The 25,097-nt window shown below is 35.8% G+C and overlaps 1 protein-coding gene across 2 annotated transcripts in view; it reads right to left on the bottom strand.

Annotated features, from left to right (window-relative positions):
- Gabra1 (gamma-aminobutyric acid type A receptor subunit alpha1) overlaps positions 1 to 19,195 on the bottom strand; it is a 63,384-nt gene extending 44,189 nt beyond the window's left edge. The window contains exons 1-3 of one of the 2 annotated variants that reach the window (XM_060363843.1): positions 18,421 to 19,195; positions 15,921 to 16,009; positions 12,240 to 12,349 (exon numbers count right to left, since the gene is read on the bottom strand). In XM_060363843.1, coding sequence (XP_060219826.1) covers positions 12,240 to 12,349; positions 15,921 to 15,994 — 184 coding nt within the window. In that variant the 5' untranslated portion in view covers positions 15,995 to 16,009; positions 18,421 to 19,195. Of the gene's footprint in view, positions 1 to 12,239; positions 12,350 to 15,920; positions 16,010 to 18,292 lie in introns of both variants that reach the window. The other variant, XM_060363842.1, reaches the window with a different exon arrangement.
- Positions 19,196 to 25,097: the final 5,902 nt, after the last annotated feature.

Here is a 25,097-nt window from a genome sequence, read left to right as displayed (position 1 = left end):
GAGAGGAGTGGAGTAGAGAAGAAAGAATGGAAGGGGTAAAGAAGGAAAAAGAGAAGGGAAGAAAAGCAAAGGTAAAATGCAAAGAGAGGAGAAGGAATAGAAGAAGAGGGTAGGGGAGGGAAGGGGAGGAAAAGCAAAGAAAACAGAAATTGCAAACCTGAAGTGTGCCTCTGAGGAATTGTAAAGACTATTACAGAAGGTAAGTGGTGTAGTAAAAGGGGGAAGAGGCACAGTCAAGTAAAACTCAACCTGCCTCTCAGTTCTTGAGAGGAATAGAACAATTTTAACAGGAAAATGAACAATTTCTCTGCTTCTTTCTTTCTTTCTTTTTTTTTTTTTTCAGTTTTTTGAGACAGGGTTTCTCTGTGTAGCCTTGGTTGTCCTGGACTCACTTTGTAGACCAGGCTGGCCGCAAACTTCTTTCTTCCTTAATGTCCATAAGAAACTATGTTGTAAGTAAATAAAGTCAGCCTTAGTGACCTATTTGTTTCCCAGAGTTATTTGAAAATGCTCTTTCAAAAACCATACAAAAGTTTTATGGTGAATTTGAGGCCAATATATAGATGATGTTTTGACCTAAAATCTATTGTTAACAAGATTAGACATTTCAAGAAGATATTAAGATATCAAATACCAACATTTAAATAATCTTTTTATTTGTCTGTGGCTATCCTTACGCAATAATTTTTTCACCAACCTAGCCTGCATTCAGAGGAAGGGACAAGCTCTTTGACCAAAAATGGACCTTTCACAGGTAGCACATTGGAAATGCCCTGAGAGCTCTGTGAGTCACTCTTCTTTATAATCCCAGAGTCTCCAGAGAGAGCATCTCTGCAAATGAATCTCAGAAAAATCAGTGGAGTGGCTGCCTCCCACTGACGGCTAAAAAGTGGTGACCTGAAGTTATGACCTCTCTAGACCCAGGACCAAGGGTAAGTGGAAATATCCTTGTCTCTAAATGCCCTAGTTGAGCTCTCAAATCATTGCTGAGGACTCTTATTTTGCCCATGCACTTAGAAAACATATGCGTCCCATGTCCTTCTCCTCAGTGATAGTCACAAGTAATATCAATCTAATATCTCTATCATCTAGCTATCAAATTAAGAAAAAATTAAAATTAAGGTATAGGCTTTAATACTAAGATTCCCAGATTTAATACCACACTAACATTTCATTGTGGGCATACTTGGAGGATGCTAACATCTTTCTAGAGATCACATGAAAAGAAGTCAATATAGTTTATGTTTCACTGTGTTCTTCTTAACAGCAAATATCAGAAGTCAGGAGCCTTAAAGGAAACTTAAGTAAAAATACACGTTATCAAGCCAAAGCCAAATATGTCTGAATCCCTTATGTAACTTGGGAATTGGCTGACAAATATAAATCAATTAAAATAACTTCAGTGGAAGAACTGTTCAAAGATCTAAATATTCAAATCATTTCCCCAAAGGTGTTTTCCTCAAGATAGCCTCACCACTTCAAATGGAACTGAAACACAATAGATTCCTTAAGTATAAGTGTATTCACATGTTCATAATTTCAAGGAAAAATATGTGATTGCTTAATATAAAATGGCATCACAATGATGACTGTTATTACGGTTTTGGCGAATATAATCAATCAAGCTAATAAATTTATATTTAAAGATCAGTCCTTAAACAAGCCCACCTTTCAATGCTCTGTTTAAACATAAGCAATGGTTGCATCACCTAACTGCCAGAGAACAAATCTCTTTTGACTTACACTTTTTGCAATATTATGACCCTACTGAAGGTACTGAAATAACAGAGACTTTGAAGTGATATTTCAAAAGGACGATTAGTGCCAGAAGTATAAGAGAGAAACACAGTATAGTAAAGAAAGAAGAACATGCATTGGGCTGAGGGAGTAAGTGCTACGAATTTAACTCTGATTTTCTTCTAGTCGACGCTGTGTGATTTTAGCTACCAGCCTTGCATCCTCCTAAATTGATTTTTTTTTCACTGTAGGAATGAATAAATAATAACTAAACTTAAAGTGATTTAAAAATAAGACTGTAGAAGCGTGTTTTATGTGTGTGACTTTAGTTTTGTTGTTGTTGTTTTTCATTTTCAACGTGCTGGATAGACACAATTCTACATAACGGTAATAGATGTGTGAGCAAAAATTACTAACGTTTCTGTTCTGTAGTATATTTCCTAGCTTCATGAACGAAAATACACTCAAGAAAGACTTGACAGGTAGACACTAGATAAACAGGTAGGTAGACAGACGACTACATAGGAGACAGAAGAACACGATCAGCATCTTTGGAGCCGATGCAGATGTTCAGAGTTTGAGACAATGCTTTGAAGTAAGTGGGACTGCAGTGTAGGACACTGAGGGTGGCAGAAAGCAGCCACAGAAAGTCTCTGGGTACAGAAGTGACGTTATGTTACTTGAACCTCCAGAAAATAACTGATGCCCTGTGAATAGTGAAGTGTGAGTGACGATAATAAAAAGAATATTGAGATGGGAGAGTTGTGGGCAACATGTTAGCAATACCCGTCACAACAGCTTGTTTAATGGGGCATTAGCCACATGTTCAATGGATATGGTGTCAATTGAGCAATTCAGAAATATTCATTGGGAAAGTTTTCATGCACTCTTAATTTATGAAATCCTATATCAGGACCAAATGGACTAACATTAGTTTGCATCATAAAATAAAAGCAAACATCTTGGTTTAAAATGGCCCTGCTAAGAAACTGGCAATACCCTGGGTTCCCACATAATTACCAATGCATTGCACTGAGCCATGCTCAGCTTCAAGTCAACCAGCCTGAAGCATCATTTATATCCCAATCTTACTATCCTTCTAATGTCAGAGGAAAGAAGGAAGCTTTTTACCTGATTGATTTGTCAATCAGTTTAAGTTATTTATATTTTCTGACTAAAAGTAGATATAAGGAAAGTTATGTGTAAAGACGTATAACACGTCCCTGGCCATTTAGTGGTTTGGGGTTTTGAGACCTGAAGTGACACAAATTTCTATGTAGAAGAAAAAATTAATTTTACTATAGTCATGATATTCATTTCATTTCCACTGAAAACTTTCTTCCTTCTGTGTTCTTAGGAGTGGTGTCTTCTGGCGGAATGATCTCAATTGAAGGGAAGGCTTTGCGTGGTAGTCTTAGAAAATTAAGTCTCCTTTTTAAATGTATATATCTATGTAAAGGCTTGAGGCATGATATCTCATGCAATATTTGAGCTCTATGGTAACTGCATAACAATATTTAGTAATATCCACCACGTAAGAACCAGCTCTCTGTTAATATTCTCAAAGTGGTTCTCTGTCAGTATTGACTCTGAGGTCCTTCTCTGAAGAAAATTATATAAATTTTCATTTTTAAAATTCATATTCTAACATAAAATGCAATAATCTATTATATATATATGTATATATATATATATATATATATATATATTGTTCCCACCATCGGGCTGAAATAAAGATGGGAAAAGTGAAGGATAGATAGAGATTAATTATAGGGGCACAAAAAATTACCCATTCCCATTTTCCAGGACTGGCCTTTGTGACCTGAGTATAGTCTCAGTGGTTTTCTTTTATCTAATAAAATTCTTGGAGTTGGTCATGTAGATGATTGACATACAGCAGGAAAGACTAGAATAGAATGTTTATAATTGTGAGATAACATTCCTCACTGTATCATGGAGAGTCATTACATAAGTTGGATTCATGCGCTGACTGGAAATCTCAGCCAGTCATTTAACCATGTCTCTTAGGATTTTGGTAGCTGTCTTTTTCTTGAAATACAACTATGTCATAGACTTTCTAGAGCTACTATTTCTGTGGAAGGGTGTTGCATTTGCAAATATCTGAACATCTGTTCCACAACTTGGATTCAAATTTCATAAAACTATAACAAATTTAAAGTGAAAGATTGTAAGTGTAGAAAATTTAAATACTCTATTCAAGATCATTTTCTTATAAAATAAATATAGCATCAATGAGAAAGGATTAAATAATCAGAACTTTTTTATTTGCATTTTTTATTTTATCTTTTTAATTTTATCTAACGCTGTTACATTGTGAAATATAAGCTGTTTTAAATTCTTCCAAACACAAATACGAAATCAGTGTTTTCATGTTAGTTTTACATGATTATAATATTTATCTCTGATCTCAATACTACTCAGGATGCCACGTATTCATAAAAGGTTTTTGAGTGCCACCTATCTTATAAATTAGCCAATTAAATTTGATTTTAAAAAAGAAAATAGTCATTCTGATGCTATGGAGCTTCACAGTGGATTCTAGATCTTCACTATCAAATTATTTTTTAATTATAAACATGAATCTTTTAAAAATTTTTATTATTTATTACATTTTATCCACTTTGTCTCCCAGCTGTGGACCCCTCCCTCATCTCCTCCCAATCCCTCCCTCCTTCCTTCCCTCCCTCCCTCCCTCTTCTCTTCACTCAATGGCAAACTCTCTGATCACCTCCCCACTGAGAGGTGCAGCCTTGCCAGGCCACAAAAGAAAACAGTGCAGCCAGTCCTGATGAGATTTGATAGACTTGGTCAGATAGAAAGGGAGGAGGACCTCCCCTATCAGTGAACTAGAGGAGGGGCATAGGAGGATCAAATCTATTTTTGTGTACTTATGCACCACCAGAAATGAGGAATCTGGGACAGAATTAGAACTTAAAAAACAATCTACCTTAGGACCTTCTGAACAACTCAGATCCATTACCTAACTGCACAGAAGTTAATTGACTTTGGGTCAATTAACTATGGACATTGGGTCTCATAATTTGGGGAGTTTCATATTTTATTTGCAAGCCGTTTTCAAATAATAAAGTTCATAAATTAAAATTTTAATCTAAAATACAAATATTTAAATTTTAAAAATAATTAAACTATAATGCTTTCCTCATTTCACAATTTAACAATTTCACAAAATATACAACAATTTACTCACTATGCTTTCTTTTGGTTTTCCACTTTTCTCAGATTTGAAAAAAAAAAAAAGGAACTCTAAATGCAAGTAAATTCCCTAAGAAACCAATACCATTTTTTAGATGATGAAGAACTTCGGGCCAGTTGCCTCTTTCAGAGTCCTCTTATAATAATTAACAATTAGTTCAAAAAATTTTATAAATGTTTGACTAACTGAAGATTGGGGAAATTAATTCTTTTTAGTTTCTTTGTTTATTTTGAAACAGGGTCTCTTGTAGCAGATCTTGCCTGCACTCATTTTGACACGGGTGATGGCATTGACCTCTTGATTCTCCTGTCTACTGATATCAAGACCTTCGATTACAGGCTGGAATTAGGAATATTGTAATAATAAGAGAAAACTTGTACTGTTTCAGTTAGGGTTTCTGCTATTGTGAGAAACACCATGACCAAGCAAAGCTTGGGGAAGAAAGTGCTTCTTTCAGCATACATTTCCACATCATGCTTCCTCACCAAGAGAAGTCAAAGGCAGAGTTAAGTTCAGGCAATCCTGGAAGAAGCAGCTGATTCACGGTCATGGAGGAAATGCTTTTTACTGTTGTGCTTCCTGTGGATGGCTCTGCCTGCCTTCTTGCTACATGCAGGTGCTCAGGGTGGCCCCACCTGAGACCTTCCACGTCAATCATCAGTTAAGAAAATGCACCACAAGCAAGGCACCTGCCAACCTGGTTAGGGTCTTATTTTATTTTTTATCAATTAAGGCTGCTGTTTTCTGATGACTTTATATTACATCATGCTGACATAAAAGTAGCCAGTGTTTGTGCTTAGAGGCACAGATTACTTCTTAAACATGATTTCTAAAATGCTTTAGTATCTAGGGTTGCCACTGTCTCAATGAGTTGCTTCAGATCCCTAATAACCATTTTTTTTTCTCTAGGAAAAATAAAATAAGATCAAAACCAAAGAATTTAAATACATAACACTTATAGCACAAAGAAATACTATTTAACTAGATAGTCTTGATGGGTAGCAGAGTTAGAAACGCTTTTTTAAAAGCCTATGTGTCTATAAACTGTACTTTCCTACTCACCCTCCTGTGCTTATTAGAAATAGTCACTCATACCTTATTCCCTGGCTTTCCTTATCTATGTCGTTTGGTGATGAAATCTTTTGAGAGCCATCCATCATTCCATGAATTATTTGTTGCAATTAAATTTAAAAATAAATTTAGAAATTGTTCACAGTACTTTCAGGAAGTGACAGGAAGAAGAGGTGGAGGGTAGAGAGGATTTTCTCTAAGCCCTTTAGTTTGGACTCTACTAAGATTTTCTTCCTTGTTCCCTATCTCATTTGTATTCTAGTTAAACATGGATCTGCTGGAATTGGTTTTCGAAAGAGTGAAATGAATTTGTTTTTAGATGAAAGCATATTTTAGAAGGCAGTTGCCTGAGACATGAGAAAGAACACAATGTTAGCCTAGTGAGGAGACCTGTGTGTCAGCCTTATTCACAGCGAGACTGAAGCATATCATAAAATGGAAGTGGTCTCTGCAGAAAGGCCAGAAAGCAAGGATATAGCCAGAAGGGTGTTGCATGCTCTTAGAACCTTTGATATATTCCTTCAGCATTAAGCATTAGGTCTCTGTTGATTAGTTTTTTTTTTTTACAATTCTAGGAGTTGAAATGGAGCCTATATAAAGGCAAATCAAATTTCAACCACGTTTACATGGTTGCTTACTTTGGGGACATCTGAGACCATCCAACCATCCTTTATTTATTTTAAAATATGGAAAATAATAGAAATAAATTTATTGAGAACTTTCAGTTTGTTCCCGTTTACAGATAAACATAAGGTGCTCCATGTTTCTGCTTTTTCCTGTCCCCTCCTCTGCTTCAGAATTGTTTCTGGTCTTCTCTGTCATACTGGCCCCCTTAGTCTCATGTCTTATCTTCTTGCCTCTGTTTGCTTCCTTTCTGCTTGAACTTATCTTTTCTTATCTTCCCACTCTTCCTGATTTTCCATCTTTATTTCCCCAACGATGTCACTCTTTTTGACTTGAACTTGGTTTAGTAAAACACACTTTAAATTTCCTGGTTGAAGAAGAGTAGTCTCTCGTTTTTTTGCCACAAAAGCAAGACATTGTAACTGAGAAAGAATTCAGTAATTATTGATGATGCTGTACATTTTCTAGTTACTCACAATTTTAATTCAAATTTTCTGCAGTTACTTTGTATTTGATGTAGAAATTTCACTGACTCATTTTCTTTTTGTTCTTTATATGTTGAAGCCTTAGTGTTGCACTTTTTCTATTTCATTTTATTTCGCCTGGTATAAACAAAAGTCACAATCCCTGTCAGAATATTTCTTCTTGTGTTACAGTTCTATTTACTCCTTCTCTGGTTGGCTCTTTGTTCTAAGAGGGGTGGAGCCTAGTCTTTTAAAATAGTATTATAATATCTTCAAGCTAATTTCTAGTACCCAAATCAGGCAAGTAATTAATTTCTTTCCTACATAAATCCAGGTGTACACTCCCAAATAATAAAGTTGAAGATGCCATGACTGATATTCATATGGGAGAATTGTTTATATAACAATAAGTTTCATTATCATACATCTAATTTTACGGATACACAGAAAAAATCCTTGTCTTTTTCACAGTGTTTAACCATGATATAGAAGACAACAGGGACCCTTTCTAGGAGAAAGTCATCTCAGATATAACCATGCACAAACTACTGGGAAACTTTTACCTCACTTTCTTATAAAATAGAGATTCTGTTCTTCGTTTCTATAGTCCTTTTTTTCTAAAAGTAAATGAGTTATGTCAAAAAAAGTAATAACAATAAAGATGGAGAGTCCATTCTGTTACAGGAATTTATGATTAACCATGCCATGCTCGGATTATCTGAAATTAAGAGCAAAATGATATTAAGTACTTCATTCCCAAAGAAAATAAGATAATTTCAGTGTAGCCAGTCAGTATCACAGTTAACTGTTTTCCATTAGTTCACAGCTGATTATATTGTAAGATCAATGTCTTGGGAATATATTTCATATTCTAAATATAATTGTCTAGTTTTTTATTATCAAAATGTTTGTGAACTGTCTTTATCCTATAACAGTCACATGTCTGTTTGTGTCTTAAAATTAAGAATGCCTTCAAAATGTGCAAAATGACATTAGTCAATATAAAAGTCTAAAATAAGAAAATATCTTAAATCTTGCGCTTCTGATTTTCCTATATTTCAGGCAAACATTTAAAATAGAAACTGAACAAAGATTTCACCTGTTTTCCTTTGTCTTAATGACCATCTTATTTCTTAAATCAGCCCTTTCAAGAATAAGAAATGAGGGCAGTACTTGGGTTTCTCTCTGTAAATGCTAAATACAGTTCAGATTACTCACTACTGACAGGCATGAAACAGGTAATGGGTGGAAGCTCTCCCACCCTGAGGACATCTCGCAGCTTAGAGGATGAGTGCAGCAGTGTGGGAAGGAGGAGGTGTGGGCTAGAATCCCCTGACCAGACTGCATGCCACTTCTAGGGAGAAGTGTTGGCATGATCTGTGCCAGCAGGAAGGAGGTTGGGTGACCAGAAGTTTGAAATTCTCCGTTAAACTGAAAGCTTACTTGGGCACCAGAAACCTTAACAAGTGATCACGTCAAGCCATGCACTTCCCTTAAAGTATGCTTTACCCCACCCACACACTGCACACACACAGAAATGCTGTTTGGGGTTATGACTTAAGAAGTGAACTGTGACATGTGAAGAGGTTTGTTTAATGGCATACTGTATTGGAATTCTGAAGACCTGCAGGAGATGTAAATTTCAAGCCTTTTTATAAATTTTTAAGATTGTGAAATTATCAAAATGCACATGAATCAAGTTTTAGTACACTGTCTGGGTGAATGAGGCTGTCCACTGCAGCATTTCATTCTTTGGGTTCGCAGGCATAGTTCGAACAGTGTAAGAACTCTGTAACATTAACATTGAATAAAAAGTATACCTATAAGAAAAGAAATAAAATAAACTCTTTCCTATTGATTAAATTTTATTTTTAAAAAATATATTTCTCTAAATACTGAATTTCTATCTTACAAAGGTATCCCTGCTCTTTATGAGATGAACCTTTCTTTCTGTTCCCTAATCCACAAGTCTATTTTTGTTATTTTCAGAGATTAAGTGATTACATATATTAAAAAACAGGATCAGATGAATGGGGAGGAGGTCCCCCCATCAATGGACTTGGAAAGGGGCACGGTGGAGATGAGGGAGGGAGGGAGGGACTGGGAGGGAATGAGCGATCGGGACACGGCTGGGATACAGAGTTAATAAAATGTAACTGATAAAAAAAAGAAAAAAATATATATATATATTTTCTTTAAAAAAATACTAATATTTTATAAACTATTTTAGTGAATTTTTAAAAATATCTCCCAATGTTGTAGATCTCAAAATTAACTTTAAATGTATATTTTAGGCTATTCATTCATTTGTCGTGTATAGCTCTCTGTGGTTTAAGTATATGTAGAAACATATTTATTAAAGAGTCAGCATATATCATTAAATCAAAATTACCAGTTAAGCCTTATTACTTAGCCTGTAATAGCATTACAATCACAATTGATGACTAAAGCGAATGTGTGAATGTGTGTGTTTATGTAAAATTATCAAATGGACTAAAAGTCACTTGCATACCTTTCAGAGAATATTTATATACACACAATATATTATTAAATATGGTTTTGTAAACTATAACGAATGAAGGTTTTTCATGTAAGGTGCATTGTACTGTCCCAGGGTTTGCCTGAGACAGAATGAACGTTCAGTAATGGAAATGTACATATAATTTATTGTGTATAAATATTATTTATTTTAACATATACGATTATGTATATATATTCAGAAGCCTTCAATTTCATAATTTGTATCTACAACTCAGTAGTTGAATTCTTATCCACATTTGTGCCTTATTTCTAGTCTTTGTAATTTATTCCAATTGTATTCAAAGAGAACACATTTCTTAGTACCAATCCAGACGCTTAGACCTACAGTGACAGTATATTGCTGCATTATGAACAGGGCTGTGCTGTCCATTTTATGATTACTCCATCCCAAAGTCAAGGTTGTTATTTCTCTTGACAGTCTTCTATGCTGCCTAGGTGGCCTTTGAAACATTGGACCTGATGTGTCTGCCCTCTTTCCTTAGCATTCTTAATATCTGAGTCTAGGAATAAACAATATTATATCCAGCAACTTTAGAATAATATTTTCCCTTCCAACAGTTAAAAGAACACAATAAGGGATGCCAAATCGAAAAAAAAACCACCATGTCCAAAAATTAATGCTTGAACTTGATAAGAAAGTATTCACAATAAGACTACATATAAGACCATATATATGTTTATATTATTCAGAGAGACTATACATATTACTACATTTTACAAAGAGTATGTATATATATATAAATCCCCAGATGTGACTTTGGCTAGGCATTTTCCTCTTAACCTCTTAGATGTTAATGATACTTGGCAGCTTCAAAATAGGCCCACGATTCCCATCCATGTGATTATAATATACAAGCTATGTATTTTTAATGACTCTGGCTCTGGGAATGTAGCTCAGGAGTAGAATATGTCTAGCATGTGGAAAGCCTTTCCTTCCAGTCCCACATCTGAACAATAAATGAATGAAGGAAGGAAGGAAAGAAGGCAGGAAGAAAGGAAGGAAGGAAGGAAGGAAGGAAGGAAGGAAGGAAGGAAGGAAGGAAGGAAGGAAGGATTTTAAATCCATGATACCATTTTGTTTGAGAACCAGTGTTTGAACTCTTTTTTTTTTCTGATTTTTTCTTTATTTTATTTTATTTTTTTTTATCAGTTACATTTTATTAACTGTATCCCAGCCGTGTCCCGATCCCTCATTCCCTCCCAGTCCCTCCCTCCCTCATCTCCACCGTGCCCCTTTCCAAGTCCACTGATGGGGGGGACCTCCTCCTCATTCATCTGATCCTGTTTTATCAGGTATCTTCAGGACTGGCTGCAAAGCCCTCCTCTGTGGCCTAACAGGACTGCTCCTCCCTTCGGGGGTGGGGAGACCAAAGAGCCAGTCGTCGAGTTCCTGTTAGAAATAGTCCCTGTTCCCCTCACTTTGGGAAACCAATTGGTTACTGAGCTACCACAGGCTACATCTGAGTGGAGGTTCTAGGTTATATCCATACATGGTCCTTGGTTGAATGTCAGTCTCAGAAAAGACCCTGTGCCCAGATATATTTGGTCCTTGTGGAGCTCCTATCCTTTCCCCATCAGACTAACTCCCCTTCTTTCTTATGATTCCCTGTACTCTGCCAAAGGTTTGGTCATGAGTCTTTGCTTTGAAAACACTGCTAGTTAGAGTCTTTCAGGTTTGAACTCTTATTCTTAGCTTTCTTTATTTGTTTTGACTAATTTAATAAGAGGTGGCTTTTCATAATGCTAGTTAAACATTACTGTTCATTTTTGTTGCTTTGGAAAAGGTGACATATTGACTGTAACTTGGAGACACAAACGTCGTATGTTGGTTTTCTGTGAGACTTGTGATGGCAATTTCTTTCCTTGCTTTGTTCGCTGCACTTTAAGGTCAATATTTTGATGTGGCCTTATTAGTCTTTACTCAGTCACATGAAATTATGTGTTATTTTATCAAGGAGTGTGTGTGTGATTGAACATGATTTTCTCCCTAAGCAAAAATTCATTAATCAATTAATTAATTTTTTAAAAAGCATTAAAATTTACTAAAGAAAATTAGAGAATTACATACAAATTCATGGTCTGAAAATAAAATATTACCATCTATTTTATTTTTCTTTGATCATAGAGATGGGGTAATATAACACAAAGATAGGTTTAGATACACAATTTCTAAAGTAAGCATTTCTAACATAAAATTAAGATACCTTATTTGAATTCAGTGCAGATAAAGCAGGTGAAGTTGATAAATATTAGACTGAAAGGTCAGGTATAACATCTTAATTTTTATTTAATCATTTTTATTAGACAGAATAGTCATGAATATGTAGAATATGTATCTCTTTTGTGTCATTGTGAGAATTTTGTGTCTGTCTGCCACTATATAGATCTATGTGCACAAAACTATCTTAGTAAATCGAATTAGCACTGAGTGGTCTATCAAAATATAATTAATTATCAATCAGCATGTTAATATTTTTATTTACTGCTTGAAGAGAAATTAGAGATGTACTAGTAAATATTTAATAATACTAAATTTTCTCAAAGGAAAGTGTGAGAGTGTAACTTACCTCCCAGTCCTGGTCTCAGACGATTGTCATAACCATCCAGGAGTCGGTCCAGAATCCTCGTGAAAACAGTGGTGTTATCTTTGAGCTCATCTTGGGAGGGCTGCCCATAGCTGAGAAAAGAATGAATAAAATGATAAAACCAATTTATAAGTTTCCACTTTAACTTCTTACGATTCAAAACCTTCCTCAGGTTTTCTTACTTTTCTTGCTGGTGGGAGTTTGAAAGTAATTATAATTTTGCATTTTCTCATTTGTGCCTCCTTGGTGGCAGGCTCTTAATTTTAATACAGAATGTTAGTTCAAACCCTGTGGTTTCAGTTCTCAGTACACAGAGAGTTTTAGAAATGAGTTGCCTCCTCTGAGCAAGCAAGACTGTTCACTCATGCTGTAAGAAACATCTTGGAGGCTTCTCTCCAAATTATTTATATTTATCTACATATGGGCGTCTATATGTGGACTGCAAAGCTAACTCAAAGATTCTTTTTAAAATTTAGTGTGTAACTTTTCATGTACCAAAACTCCTTCTTCCATTGGCTTTCCATACACGTGAGCTTTTGATTTTTTGGAATTTTTAAAAAGATATTTAGGAAAAGAAGATACACAAATCATATATTGCATTACTTGCATTTTCATGAACATGAAAACTTTGATTCCCCTTAAGATATATAAATTTTTTTTTGAAAAATTATTCAAAGTTTAATTTGCTTGAACTTTGTTTGTTTCTGGGTTTAGACATAGGAGCAAAACTCTCGATAGAAAGCACACTAAACCTTGCTGTTGTGTTTTAAGACAAGACAGGACTACCTAAGAGCACAGCACAGGCCAGAAACGCGTTTTCATCACCTTTTGGAATGAGACTTTATTTCCATCCTTCTGCAGAGGAATGACTGTTCCTGTTCTTTCTGTTTGAGGTTATGGCTTCTGTCTCTCAGTCTTATTACTTACCCTGGCTTTCTACCCTACAGGGCTGCATTTCTCGTGCCTTGTGTTTTCTTACACCAAACGCTTTGTTATCTATGCAGATTTAGTGCTCTTTTACGTAATGATTAGCATGACACCTCCAAAATCTTTGGAGAGAAGCAGTTTGTATCTTAGAAAAAAATTACACTCACTGACAAATTTCAGTGATAGCTCTGACCTTGAGTGCAAAGATTAAATGGATATAGGGTGTGAACCTAAGACAGATTAACAGATCTACATACTTTATATTTAAATTTTGTTATTCATTTTGCCTCACTCATGTACTTATAAGATTAATAAATATAAGCAAAATAGTGGCATTTTGAACCAAAATTTACTTATTTGATATGAACACCAAATATAATCTATTATCACCTCAGAAGCAAATTTTGTTTTGCAAGTAATTAATTTTGTATAAGCAAAAATCAAAGAGCACTTCACTTTTTCTTAGTTTTATAAAATGTTATTAAAAACTTCCAGATAAATAAAAACATCACACAACAAATTAACTAGGATAAATAGAAGTGAATAAGGAAGGAGTGAATACAGATAATAGTTGCTTTAAGAATACAAAGTTAATTTGCTTTTATAGTTCTGATTCTGTAATGAATACAAACGGAAAGTGTACATTTTAATGTGAATCTTCAATGCTCTGTCCTATTCTGTCTAGAAGTTCACTGAGTTGTATATATTTTCAATGACTACTTTTCTGATAACATTTTAATTCAACAGCTCTAAGTTTCTCTATAGTATATAGAATTTATTTCTATGAAATATAGGAAATTTACATCTATGAAGCTACTTTACATTCCATTCAATTAAACATTAATCCATTCATGTCACACAGATTGAGGGCTTACTCTCTTTTAGCAAAATTAAACAACTTGCTGTTTTATTTGTTTTTTTAAAGGAAATTTTCAGTGAGCTTGTGACTTCCTTCACATTGTATTGGCAGATAACAGTGTAAGGCAAAAGCAAAATCAGTCTTCTCAAAGTGATTATTTGTAAAATTAATTGTCACAAAACCAAATACCATTCATGCATGTTTCAAGGACATCGGAAGGTCATTCTGATAAAAACAAGAAAGAAATGCGAACACATCTTAGGATTCAGGAAACTTTCCATAGAGAAAACTCTTAGGGAGAAAGCAATACATTTAGGAGGGGGGAGAAGATGAGTGAGAATAACACCAGAGGGTGGTTAGTCTGTAAATATAATCCTCAGAATCCCTGGTATGTTACCTTTATCTGTGCTCCCAGTGTTCCCACAGCTTACGTAAAATGCCAAAAATCAAAAGAATAAAATAAAAAAATAAATCTTTTCACTTTATTATGAATCTTGCTTTCAGACATCGTTTGCATTTGGATGCAAATACCAACGAGATTAGCCCCTTCCTTCCCAAACAAAACCAGCCCTGACATCCCATTTTAGAATGGAAATAGCCCTTTATTGTGATTTTGTAATCAGGCTCATTTTCAATCTTACAACTAAATTCTAATATAAAATTACAACTTCCACAGAAGAACTCTAGGAGAAAGAATAAGATGACTTTTGTGGGGAATAAATACTAACTCCAATGTGGAGTAACCTAAACTGTATATACATTTTGAAGAGAAATGTCAGTTACTGAACCTGCTTTTGATTCCATATGAACCACTCTGTAATAAAACACTGTGCACTAACTCCATCTACAGGTCATTATAATAGTAACACTTCATATAATTTTTCAAAAATCAGTGATCACTTAACTCCTCAAAATAAGAATATCTGACAGTAATGCGGTTTTTGCTTTCCTGAATTTTGTTTACATGGTAATGCTAAGAAATAAGACAGTCAACACCTTGTTTAAAACCAATACTCAGAAATGTCTGCATTTCTAGGTGGTCCCATAGCTCTGACTGACTCACAAAGATTCCCTTCCTACTACATTTCAAGGAGTCCAGGATGTTATGATGTGTTGAATGCCTTTCAAAGAGACACAAGAATTGACTACACAAAAAAACTATTAAAGTAGATAGAGGACAATACAAACTGTTTGGGTATTTAGATAGTTGCTATTACAAACTCTCATATTCTTTGGTGGATCATTAGAAAATATTTTTATTAGTTCAACTTACCGATATTTATTCACAGCATGTTTTCCTAGTGCAAATGCTTGATTAGCACAGTTGGTTTAATTCTCATCTAGTATTTTAAAATAAGCATCTGTTATATTTCCTCTCTATTGATTTCATTAACCATGGTTTAAAGCACAATGTTCGGGCTTTTATAGATACGTGGCATTCAAGGTGCCAATATTATTGAAACTTTTCCACTCCTATGACCTTTACAAATTACTACAAGTTTTCCTTTTCGAAAATTAACGTACAACTTATAGGGCACATGAAGATTAATCAGTTAACTTTTTCCATAAATTAGAAAACGACATCTTTTTTTCCTGTTACAAATGAAAACTGAAAAGTTCAATTTTAGGCTTAAAAGTTGAATTAATACATTTTCTAGCAAAAAAAAGAAGCTCATTAAGTGTATTCTAGCAAACATCCAAATAAGAAAGTTATTTTCATGTTCTATTCTTCTGTGGTCTTAACTGAAATTTTTTTGCAGTAAAGTTTTCTGAATTCCCTTAGTCATGAATTCATCCATGGACAATTTTCTTCCTCCTGATGGAATAAATAAAAAATTACAAAATTGTCATGCAAATTTAAAAGAAAATGCCCCCACCTTCTTCCCGACAGAGTGCTCAGAATGAGGGTCCAGGCCCAAAGACAGTCAGAAAGACCCCGACTTTTCTTCATCACGGGCTTGTGCAGCTGAAATATGGAATAAGTAGAGATCAATGTGTCTTGCAAGAAACATCAGGTTATAACCACTAGGGCTGACTGAGGCAGTTCAGATGAATGCTTTGAAGTCAGGAAATGACCTCACTAGAATATGACACCTCATTGGAAGCAATGCAACCCTGGACCTTCCACTCTTCATTCAGAAATATATCAGTATTTTAATTTATCCTGTACAAAAACGCTTTCAGGTGACGATACTGCTCAACCCAAAAGCTGTGAGTTGTCTCCTATAATAGCCTTTACATTTCCATCACTTGCTGATTTACTCATTTTTTGCTGTGTATCACCTGAAAAGGATTGGCCTTTCTGATTTGGGTCCCTGTGGCAGAATCTGTACCGAAAGGTTTAGGAGTTGTGCCTATAGCAGGAGAGAATGTGGGTAGGTGGGATGTGGTTGCTAACACCTCTGTTGACTGGATGCATCACTGAATTCTGGATGTACCTTGATTTCAGCAACAACTGTATTTACCTCCTTACAAAAACCATTGGAAACACACTGTTGAATGCCAAAGTCGTGCTTCTCCTCTGTGGTTGTTAAATATGCTCACTAATGTTTCTGTGAAGCTAAAAGATACACTTCATAGTCAGGCCATGTGCTGTTCTCTCTTCTCTCTCTCTCTCTCTCTCTCTCTCTCTCTCTCTCTCTCTCTCTCTCTGTGTGTGTATGTGTGTGTGTGTGTGTGTGTCACTCTCTCTCTCTCTCTCTCTCTCTCTCTCTCTCTCACACACACACACACACACACACCAATACACATGAACATGCCCACACACATCTTGTAAGCATTCTGTAATTTCTTCCAGGTTGCTGCTAGAAATGCTTCATCTCAGACAGATGGGAACTTAAGTGGTTTGCTTTGCATGAAAAGAAGGGGATATTTCTTCCCACTTAGGTAAAGTGCGATCAATCATTATTAGATTGTTGAACTTGGATGTGGTAGGAGGATAATGGAAGAATAAAGAAGCATAGAAAGGACGGTTTATTGAAATATCTGGGTGTGTGCTCTGCATTCATATAATTATGTATATGTATACATATTTATTAAGCCAAATTTTGAAATCCTGAGCACAACCTGGTTAGGAAGCAGATATAGTTACTTAAATACACTGAAATTAATTCAAGTCCTACTATCAAAACTGTTACATGTTTCTATTCTGCCACTTTCGTGAACCTTAGCTCCTTAGTAGCTTGTGAATAGATGGAAACATTAGAAAACCTATTTTTTACATTAAGCACTGTCGAGTTCCATGTGGTATGCCTTTAAATCCATGAACAAAATGCTGTCCACACTCTCCAGGATCATTCCAATCAGTAAAATCCATCACAAACAGTCATGTAAGGAAAGAAGCAGAATTTGTTTAGAGTGAAATGATGTAGAGGCAAGAACTGTGAGCTTCATCATAGTGTTCCCTTAATTTAGTGACTGTTTTGACACACCGGAGTAGAATATGACAAGACATTTTGGATATATAGCATTACATTAAAATAGTGCATCCAAATGGCTCAATGATAATCCATCCTTTAAATATATATATATTTAACATTTGTTTCGAAGAGGAAAACAACTTCTCTTAGCCCTGTTAATCCCCCCCTGAGTCTAGAAAAGGGAGAAAGTCCTGAAGGGGTGAAAGACACAGATCCCCCAAGCAAAGACACCCTAGCTTTTGCACTCCTCTGATATTTGGAGGAAAACAATCCTGCCCTGGCACTTCAGTTGTGGAGGAAGAAAGTTTCTTGCGAATACAAACATAACAGTTGAAAAGGAAGCCTGAAGCTGCCTCCTTATCCCCTTCCACCTCCATCCTACCCCTAGCTAGCCACATGCACGCTGCACTACCCACCTCCCCTGCAACGCAAATCAAGTAAGTTCAGCTTCTCATTTCCAGAAAGGGAGAGACCCCCACACCAGAGGGCATTTCAGCATTGGCTGCTGGAAAGGGGAGAAGCGACGTGCTCAGACAGGGAAGAGCAAGTCTTCCCTAGAACGGAACAGGATGTCAGGTCTTCTGTCCTAGCCTCTTAACTTTAACAGATGGCAACCCCCAGAGCCCCTCCCCAACTCACCCCGTCCCCCCTTGGCCAAAAGGAAAAAAAAAAAGAAAGAAAGAAAAAAATCAAAACAACATGTCACCACCCACCCCTCAGGGTACATTCAAATCTGCCTCAAAGAGGAGAGAAGGAAGACAGAGAGAGAAAATTCTGCTCCTAGATCGCTGCAGTTTTCACCCTGAAAGAAAAACATTCCTTGTTTCTACCTGCTCCCAGCTCCAGCTCCTGTCCTGCTGGCTCCTGCTCTTTTCCCCACTAGAGCATCCTTGCCTCTCCAGCTAGGACAAAGGCACGTTGCAAGCTTTGGGTGTTCGCAGTCCGAAGTCTCACTTACCTCGGGGCCCCCTCTGGGCACCGGATCGCTCCAGACCCGGGAGAAAAGTGTGGGAGAGAGGATCGCGGTGAGCCGGAGCTGCGCGAGTGTGCGAGCGCGGGCGCGCCGGGCGGAGGGCGTCCTCGCGCCGCGCTCACTCACTCGGTCTGAGCCATCATGGACTCTGCGTGTTCCTGCACTGGAGATTTCATACCCAAATTTGCTTCCCAATATCCAATCTGCAGCTATACAACAAAAGATTTCTCTGTACCAAGACAGTAGTAATACGTCCCAGCGCAAACCGGATGTGAAATAGGCGGTGACTTCATGCCAGAGAGATTTTATTTTAGAAAGGAAGGTGGTACCAGCCACTGGATCTGGACACCAATCCGCCCATTTTTTATATGCAGCGCAATTTAACTTGCACCGATCTGGCCCTAATCCCCCTTTCTGGTAGCCGCCGACTCCAATCCTTCTTCAATCTGCTGCACACAACCCTTTATGGCTTTTTTTTTTGGGGGGGGGACTGGCAATGGGGGTAGGGAAGGGCAGAAAGGGTAAGACATGGGGGCTACACTTAGGATATTTTATCTCTTGGGATTTATGAGCACACTATTCTAAGGTGTGCTCGTTAAAGCACAACGGGTCCTTGTAACTCTGCTACCTCTGATCAAATATTTAACCACTGCATCCATATGAATGAACGCGAGCTACGAAGCTGGGAGATACAGGCTTACACGTGTGGGGAGCGCTCTGTCCTCTTGACTTGTTCTCTCTCGCACACTCCCACACATATGTTTAAATCCCTGCATGTTGCAGAGACAGGGCTGGTGAGGGACAGCAGACAACCCTGACCACTAGGGAATGGGCCCCTGGCTTTAGAGTCCTCCGTACTTTCTCAGGTTCTGAGCGCTTTGCACCCCGCCTTTCATCTGTAGCATAGAGGACAGCCAGGCAGGCTTCGGAACCGGGGTTTTTTAACCTTTGTGTGGTTTGTGAAGAAAGCAAAGCCGCCCTTAACTCTGGATTTTGTTACGTTTCCGAATGTGGAATATTTAACTTCACATAAATCATTTTTGGGTTTGAGAGGCATATCTCCATTTCCGGAAACATGCCTTTGCCTTGAACTCCATCATTCTCGATTCAGAAAAATAGGAGGGGGGAGGGATTTTTAGAAGTCAGGGAGAAAAAGCTTCCCCCTCCTCCTCTTCCTCCTTCCTATTTCTTCTTCTTCTTCTTCTTCTTCTTCATCTTCTTCCTCTTCTTCTTCTTCTTCTTCTTCTTCTTCTTCTTCTTCTTCTTCTTCTTCTTCTTCTTCTTCTTCTTCTCTGCCCTCTTTTATTACATTCCTGTGGTTCTCCAACCACAAGGTGTGTGTGTGTGTGTGTGTGTATGTGTGTGTGTGTGTGTTCGACATCTGAATTTTCAGGGAATGAGCAATAACTCTGGTTCCTTGCTCAGGTTTTGTGAATGGCTTGTAGTTGAGGTCATGGGTGCTATCTTCCTCCGGGCACTGGTAGAAATGACCAGCACCACCAGGAGCTCCCTTTCATCACTTTAACACCAGAGGAGAGGAGGTGCTGAAAACAAGAGGCATCCTTCTGTCACACTTCTAGTGGATGAACTCCACTCCAAGTTTAGGTAAGCCCCCTGGCTGTTTTCTTCTGGTGGACTTCTCACGAAGGAGAAATTTGAAATAGAGGCTGAGCATTGTTCAAAACACAAAATACTAATCTACATAAATAAACAAACAAATAAAAATGAAAAGGAAAAACTAATGAGCTGGTCCAAACACTTCTGTGTTATATTTCTACACGTGTTCTTCTTAGCTTATGCTGCAAGGGAATCAGGTTATAAGATTAAAACTGGGCAGTTGCAGCGATGTGGCCTACACAATGGAAGACCACATTCATAATGTAACTTTTGCCGGGGTGAGTTCCTAACAAACAATTTTAGATATACACCTGTGGAAGGTAGGTTTGAAGACTGACTTGAGGTGTCTCTTTTTAAATCACTGTAAGTTGACAGTAAAGTACACAACAGGTGTTGATGCCCTCTTAAACACTGAAGAACTTGGCATTCCCCCGTGTGGTGCAGCCCCGTTTATATTTATCTACTAAATTACTGATTCACTGGGCAGCTTGTAAAGCAAAACTGACCTTACTGAGATTCTAAACCCCCTAGTTAACAACTGCAAAGCATTTTTCTTATCTTTCTGCAATATAATAAAGTTCCATATTTTCAGTGCCTTTTGAAAAACAATCAATAGTCATAAAAATGCGATATTTTTAAAATCATTCTTTCTCCTGACTAAATTGTTATAGCTCTTTTTACATTTCTAAACAAATTTGGGGAAACTTTAGCTCTTCCATCTACTGTCATATAGCCAAATCTCTCTATTGATTTTGCTTTTGCACACATTGCCCTGAAATGTTTTCATTTGAGGAAAAGTCTAAGAACAATTTCAATCACAACTGCTTGTATTCATATGTAACACAGCATTACACACACAAACACCACTAATTTTGGAGCTATAGCATGAATGGGGAAATGGAAATGGCCTTAAAATAAAATCCAGAGAAGAATAAATTGTACAACTCTCATGTGTATCATCCAAGATCTGGTATGTATCTATCTACAAATATATCGAGGACATTATGTAGTGCATACACATTTGTTTTAGGGCACCTATGCTTTTAACAAATAAAATACATGTGTTGAAAATACTGAGTACGTGACAACTCCTAAAATAGTAATCAGAACTCTAAACTATGAATGTATTTATAGTTTCCTATCTGAGATATTAATATATCCCCATATATAAGGATAACAAAACACAAAAATTAATGTAAACTATTTTATAATGTTCTGTTCTGCTAATTATTTTAGACAGCTGATGGCATTATACTTTTTTTCTGTTACACATGGAATAAATCCTTTCAAAGTGTGTGTGCTTGATGAAATAAGTTATTGAAGTGGCAAAGATTATGGTGCCTAACATTTCTAAGTTTACTTTGTAAAATTATGTCTTAACTGTTTGGCACAGATCATTCAATTTAGTTCTTAAAGCAAACCTGAATAAACCCATTTTACAAATCTTTCATATTCGTGAATTAGATCAAAAAATTTGCCCAAGGTGGAATGGATCATGAATTATCAATTCTAGGATAGAAATTGAATTTAGGAAGTCAAATTTCACTCACTTGTTCATACTCACAATCACTGTCCCTTTACTATGAGGCCATGTGCTCATATATATGTCCTGTTTCATTTGTGTGATGCTTGTACTTGACCATCAATGTCAGTCACACAGTTTCCCTCTGATATCAACTGACATTATAATTTCAAAAGTATCTAGTTTTACAAATTAAAGGAAAATCAGAAAGTAAGTAAATATTCATAGGAAGAGTTTATTTGGAAGATCTGTGTGTTGAGAAGAAACAAAAAATTTCATATTTTTTGTTATTATTTTCCATTTTCTCATGACTCTAGAGGCCAAGAGGCTCATAATAGGTTAGCAGTTCTTCACAGAAGGGATTAGAGGCCAAAACTAGCAGAGATCCTAGGAAGGTCAAATAGCCTTCTCTGTGGTGTTGGAGTCTGGTTCACATTGCTTTTTCTGTCATTTTTAAGTGGCAGAGAGCCCTGACCTAATTGAAGAAGTGATGCTGATTCTATTCAATAGAAAACATGCTTTTACTTTCTCAGCTATACGTGTAGTAAATGAGAGAAAAATCATGAGTGTTCTCATTTATTCAGTGAAGCTTTTTTAACAGTTACAAAGTAATTTGAGGTAAGAATAAAATCTAAGTAAAAATAAATCAGCTTTACTTAAGCTGGAACAAAGTCGCTTTCAAAAAGATAATTGACATGGCTCAGATATATGTGTCCTGAAAATATTCCTCAATATTAACATATTGCAAATAAGTCATAATAATAAACATAAAGGTTACATTTGAATATCTATATTTATCTATACATAAATGACCACATACAATATTTCAGAATTTACTAATTTCCCTAGTAAATATACAGACCACCCTACTTAGTGAACCATCTAAGTATATTACACAGAATATTCCTTCTTCCATAACTAATACTAGAAATAAAAAAATGTTATCTTTAAAATAAAATAATTCTGTACTTTATTAAGGTACATTTGTCATCCAAGACAGCACTTTTTTCCCAGACGAGAAGCCTGGTTTGACTTTTGCACATATTAAGGAACATGTAAATATAGTGTAAAACCAAAAATAAAAATCCCAACTATTTTCGTTTGACTCATAGGTGTCTTACAGCCCATAGTATAGAATAGTCACTCTGACAACAATGGCAGATTGTAAGAATGACATCATTTCCCAATAATATTTGAGACAAAGCAAATAATTATATATATTATATTAGTATGCAAATATATGTATATATAGGTATGTATAAGTATAGTCTCTCTCTCTCTCTCTCTCTCTCTCTCTCTCTATATATATATATATATATATATATATACATACAGATGTATACACATATACATGACGCGGAGTAGCAGCTCTGTGGCTGAGCAAATTACCATATTCAATAACTGAAATCTTTTAGTAAGGTAATAGTACCTCATATTTAAGTTGCAGCATTGCATGAAAAAATATCTTATTTGACTCTTGTTTGAAATTCAAATTGTATCTAATGAATGCACATTTATTCACTGTATCCATACTATAAATATATTTGTTTACTAGAATTTAATATATGTTTTAAAAACATGGCCATATTCTTGTAGTCCTGGAAAAGGTATTAATTTTTATATAAAACTAAAATTCCAAAAGAGAGGTCATCACACAAGTTATTAGGAAATCTAACCTCCATGTCATCTTATTTCAAGGACTGTGTTCTTATTTGTAATATACCTTGATAAAAATTATGATTCTCAATATATATCTTTCTTAGCTATAGATTATCTTACTTAGCTCTGAAACAAAAAATTTGAATAGAATATGAGTATTCACAGAGTACTCATAGCACATGATCCATCCACAGCTACATAGACTTTTCCAAGGATATACTTAAAACACCTTCTTTGTATGATCAAAAGGTGACATATACACATGTACAGGACCTAGGAACAATTAAATGGTTATTTAAGTAGGGCACACTTGAGGTTTCCTCTGTTGGTAATTTTCAAAACAGTGACTCACAGGTAACCTGGATTCACCCACTTTCTATAAAAGACTTTTCACAGATGTCAGAGCCATCAACTCTGGTAGATACATTCAGATTTATTTAAAATTGAATGAAAGATAAATTGACAGCAAGGAGTGACTTTATTTATTTAAAAATAAATACAGTCTTCTTATTACTCAAACTATAAAGAAGGGTTTTCCACCTTGTAGATTCACTTGACAATTTGAAAACAATGAGATACATCAGAAAGACGGTAGGAAAATGGACAATTGTTAAAATATCCTCTCTGCAAGATATCTTAAAATGCAATATCAGACACATGCTAAAGGACCTGAATGAAAAAACACACATTATTTCCTTAACAGTATTACACTATGAAATATGTGTATGCATTTCATTTGGGAGATGTGAGATGCACAGGTAGGTATACAAAGCAAACGCTTTTAGCTGTAAGCATGAATGCACATCTACTTCTGTTTGTCTTTCTTAGGCAAATGAGATTAATAAATACTCAATGAGCAGCACATATTAGGTATTTACCATTCAGGAAAAAAGTTTAGAGAGTTTACTTACCAGAAATAATAATAGTAAAATAATGGACAAGCTGATTCTAAGAAACTGCATTTAGTTTATGTAGGCTCTCCTGATAGGATTATGATATGTTTGGCTTATAGCATCTCAAGACCTTAATGTGCTGTAATTATCATGTTGGACATCTGCATTTACATATTTGTTTAAAATCACAACACACAAAAAAATGACAGGAACGTTACATCAGCATTTGAAAAGCTATTTATCATGCCCTGAATGGTCACAGGATTTGTGGAAAGGATATGAAACGGAAGGATTTATGGGAACAAAGATCAAGAATTAAGACGCTAATGCCCCATCTGTTCAACAGCTCTCAGTTCTTGGTGTTTACAATAATTGTGCTTTGTGGAATGAAAGGAAAATAAGCGTGTGGATGCATTTTTGTTGTGATTGTACACAAATACACCCATGTGTAACTAAAGTCCTGTGTTAAATGTGGACAGTACAAATTAGATTTTATTTACTATAACTTTTATCCACAGAAACCAAAACCTTTAACATAACCCATTTCCTGCTTATAATGAATTTTACAAAAATGTTTCTTTAGGAAATGTACACTCTCTGTCCCTCTCTATGAATATATGTGTGTGTATATGAGTGTATCCATGTATCTCATATGTTCATATGTACATATTTATACATATATGCATATAACACACATGAAAAGATTATATTCATTTCATATTCTGTATATATGTGGAAGCTCTGTAGTAGTAAGAGAATATTGAATAGCATCAAATATGAGTGTGAATCACTTTTGTGTAATTATCTGAGAAACAATGATAAGTCTACACAAATTTTGTAATAGAGTAGACAATTCACCATGCTAAATTGAGATTTGGCCCAGAAGGCAGTGTTCTACATAAGTAAACACACACACATACAGACACACACACACACACTCACCACATACTCACACACACAGGAGAAACCAT

Source organism: Meriones unguiculatus, chromosome 11, assembly GCF_030254825.1.
Source record: "Meriones unguiculatus strain TT.TT164.6M chromosome 11, Bangor_MerUng_6.1, whole genome shotgun sequence".
Classification (NCBI taxonomy): domain Eukaryota; kingdom Metazoa; phylum Chordata; class Mammalia; order Rodentia; family Muridae; genus Meriones; species Meriones unguiculatus.
The sequence above is the reverse complement of the archived record's forward strand: the minus strand, read 5'-3'. Positions and strand labels throughout refer to the sequence as shown.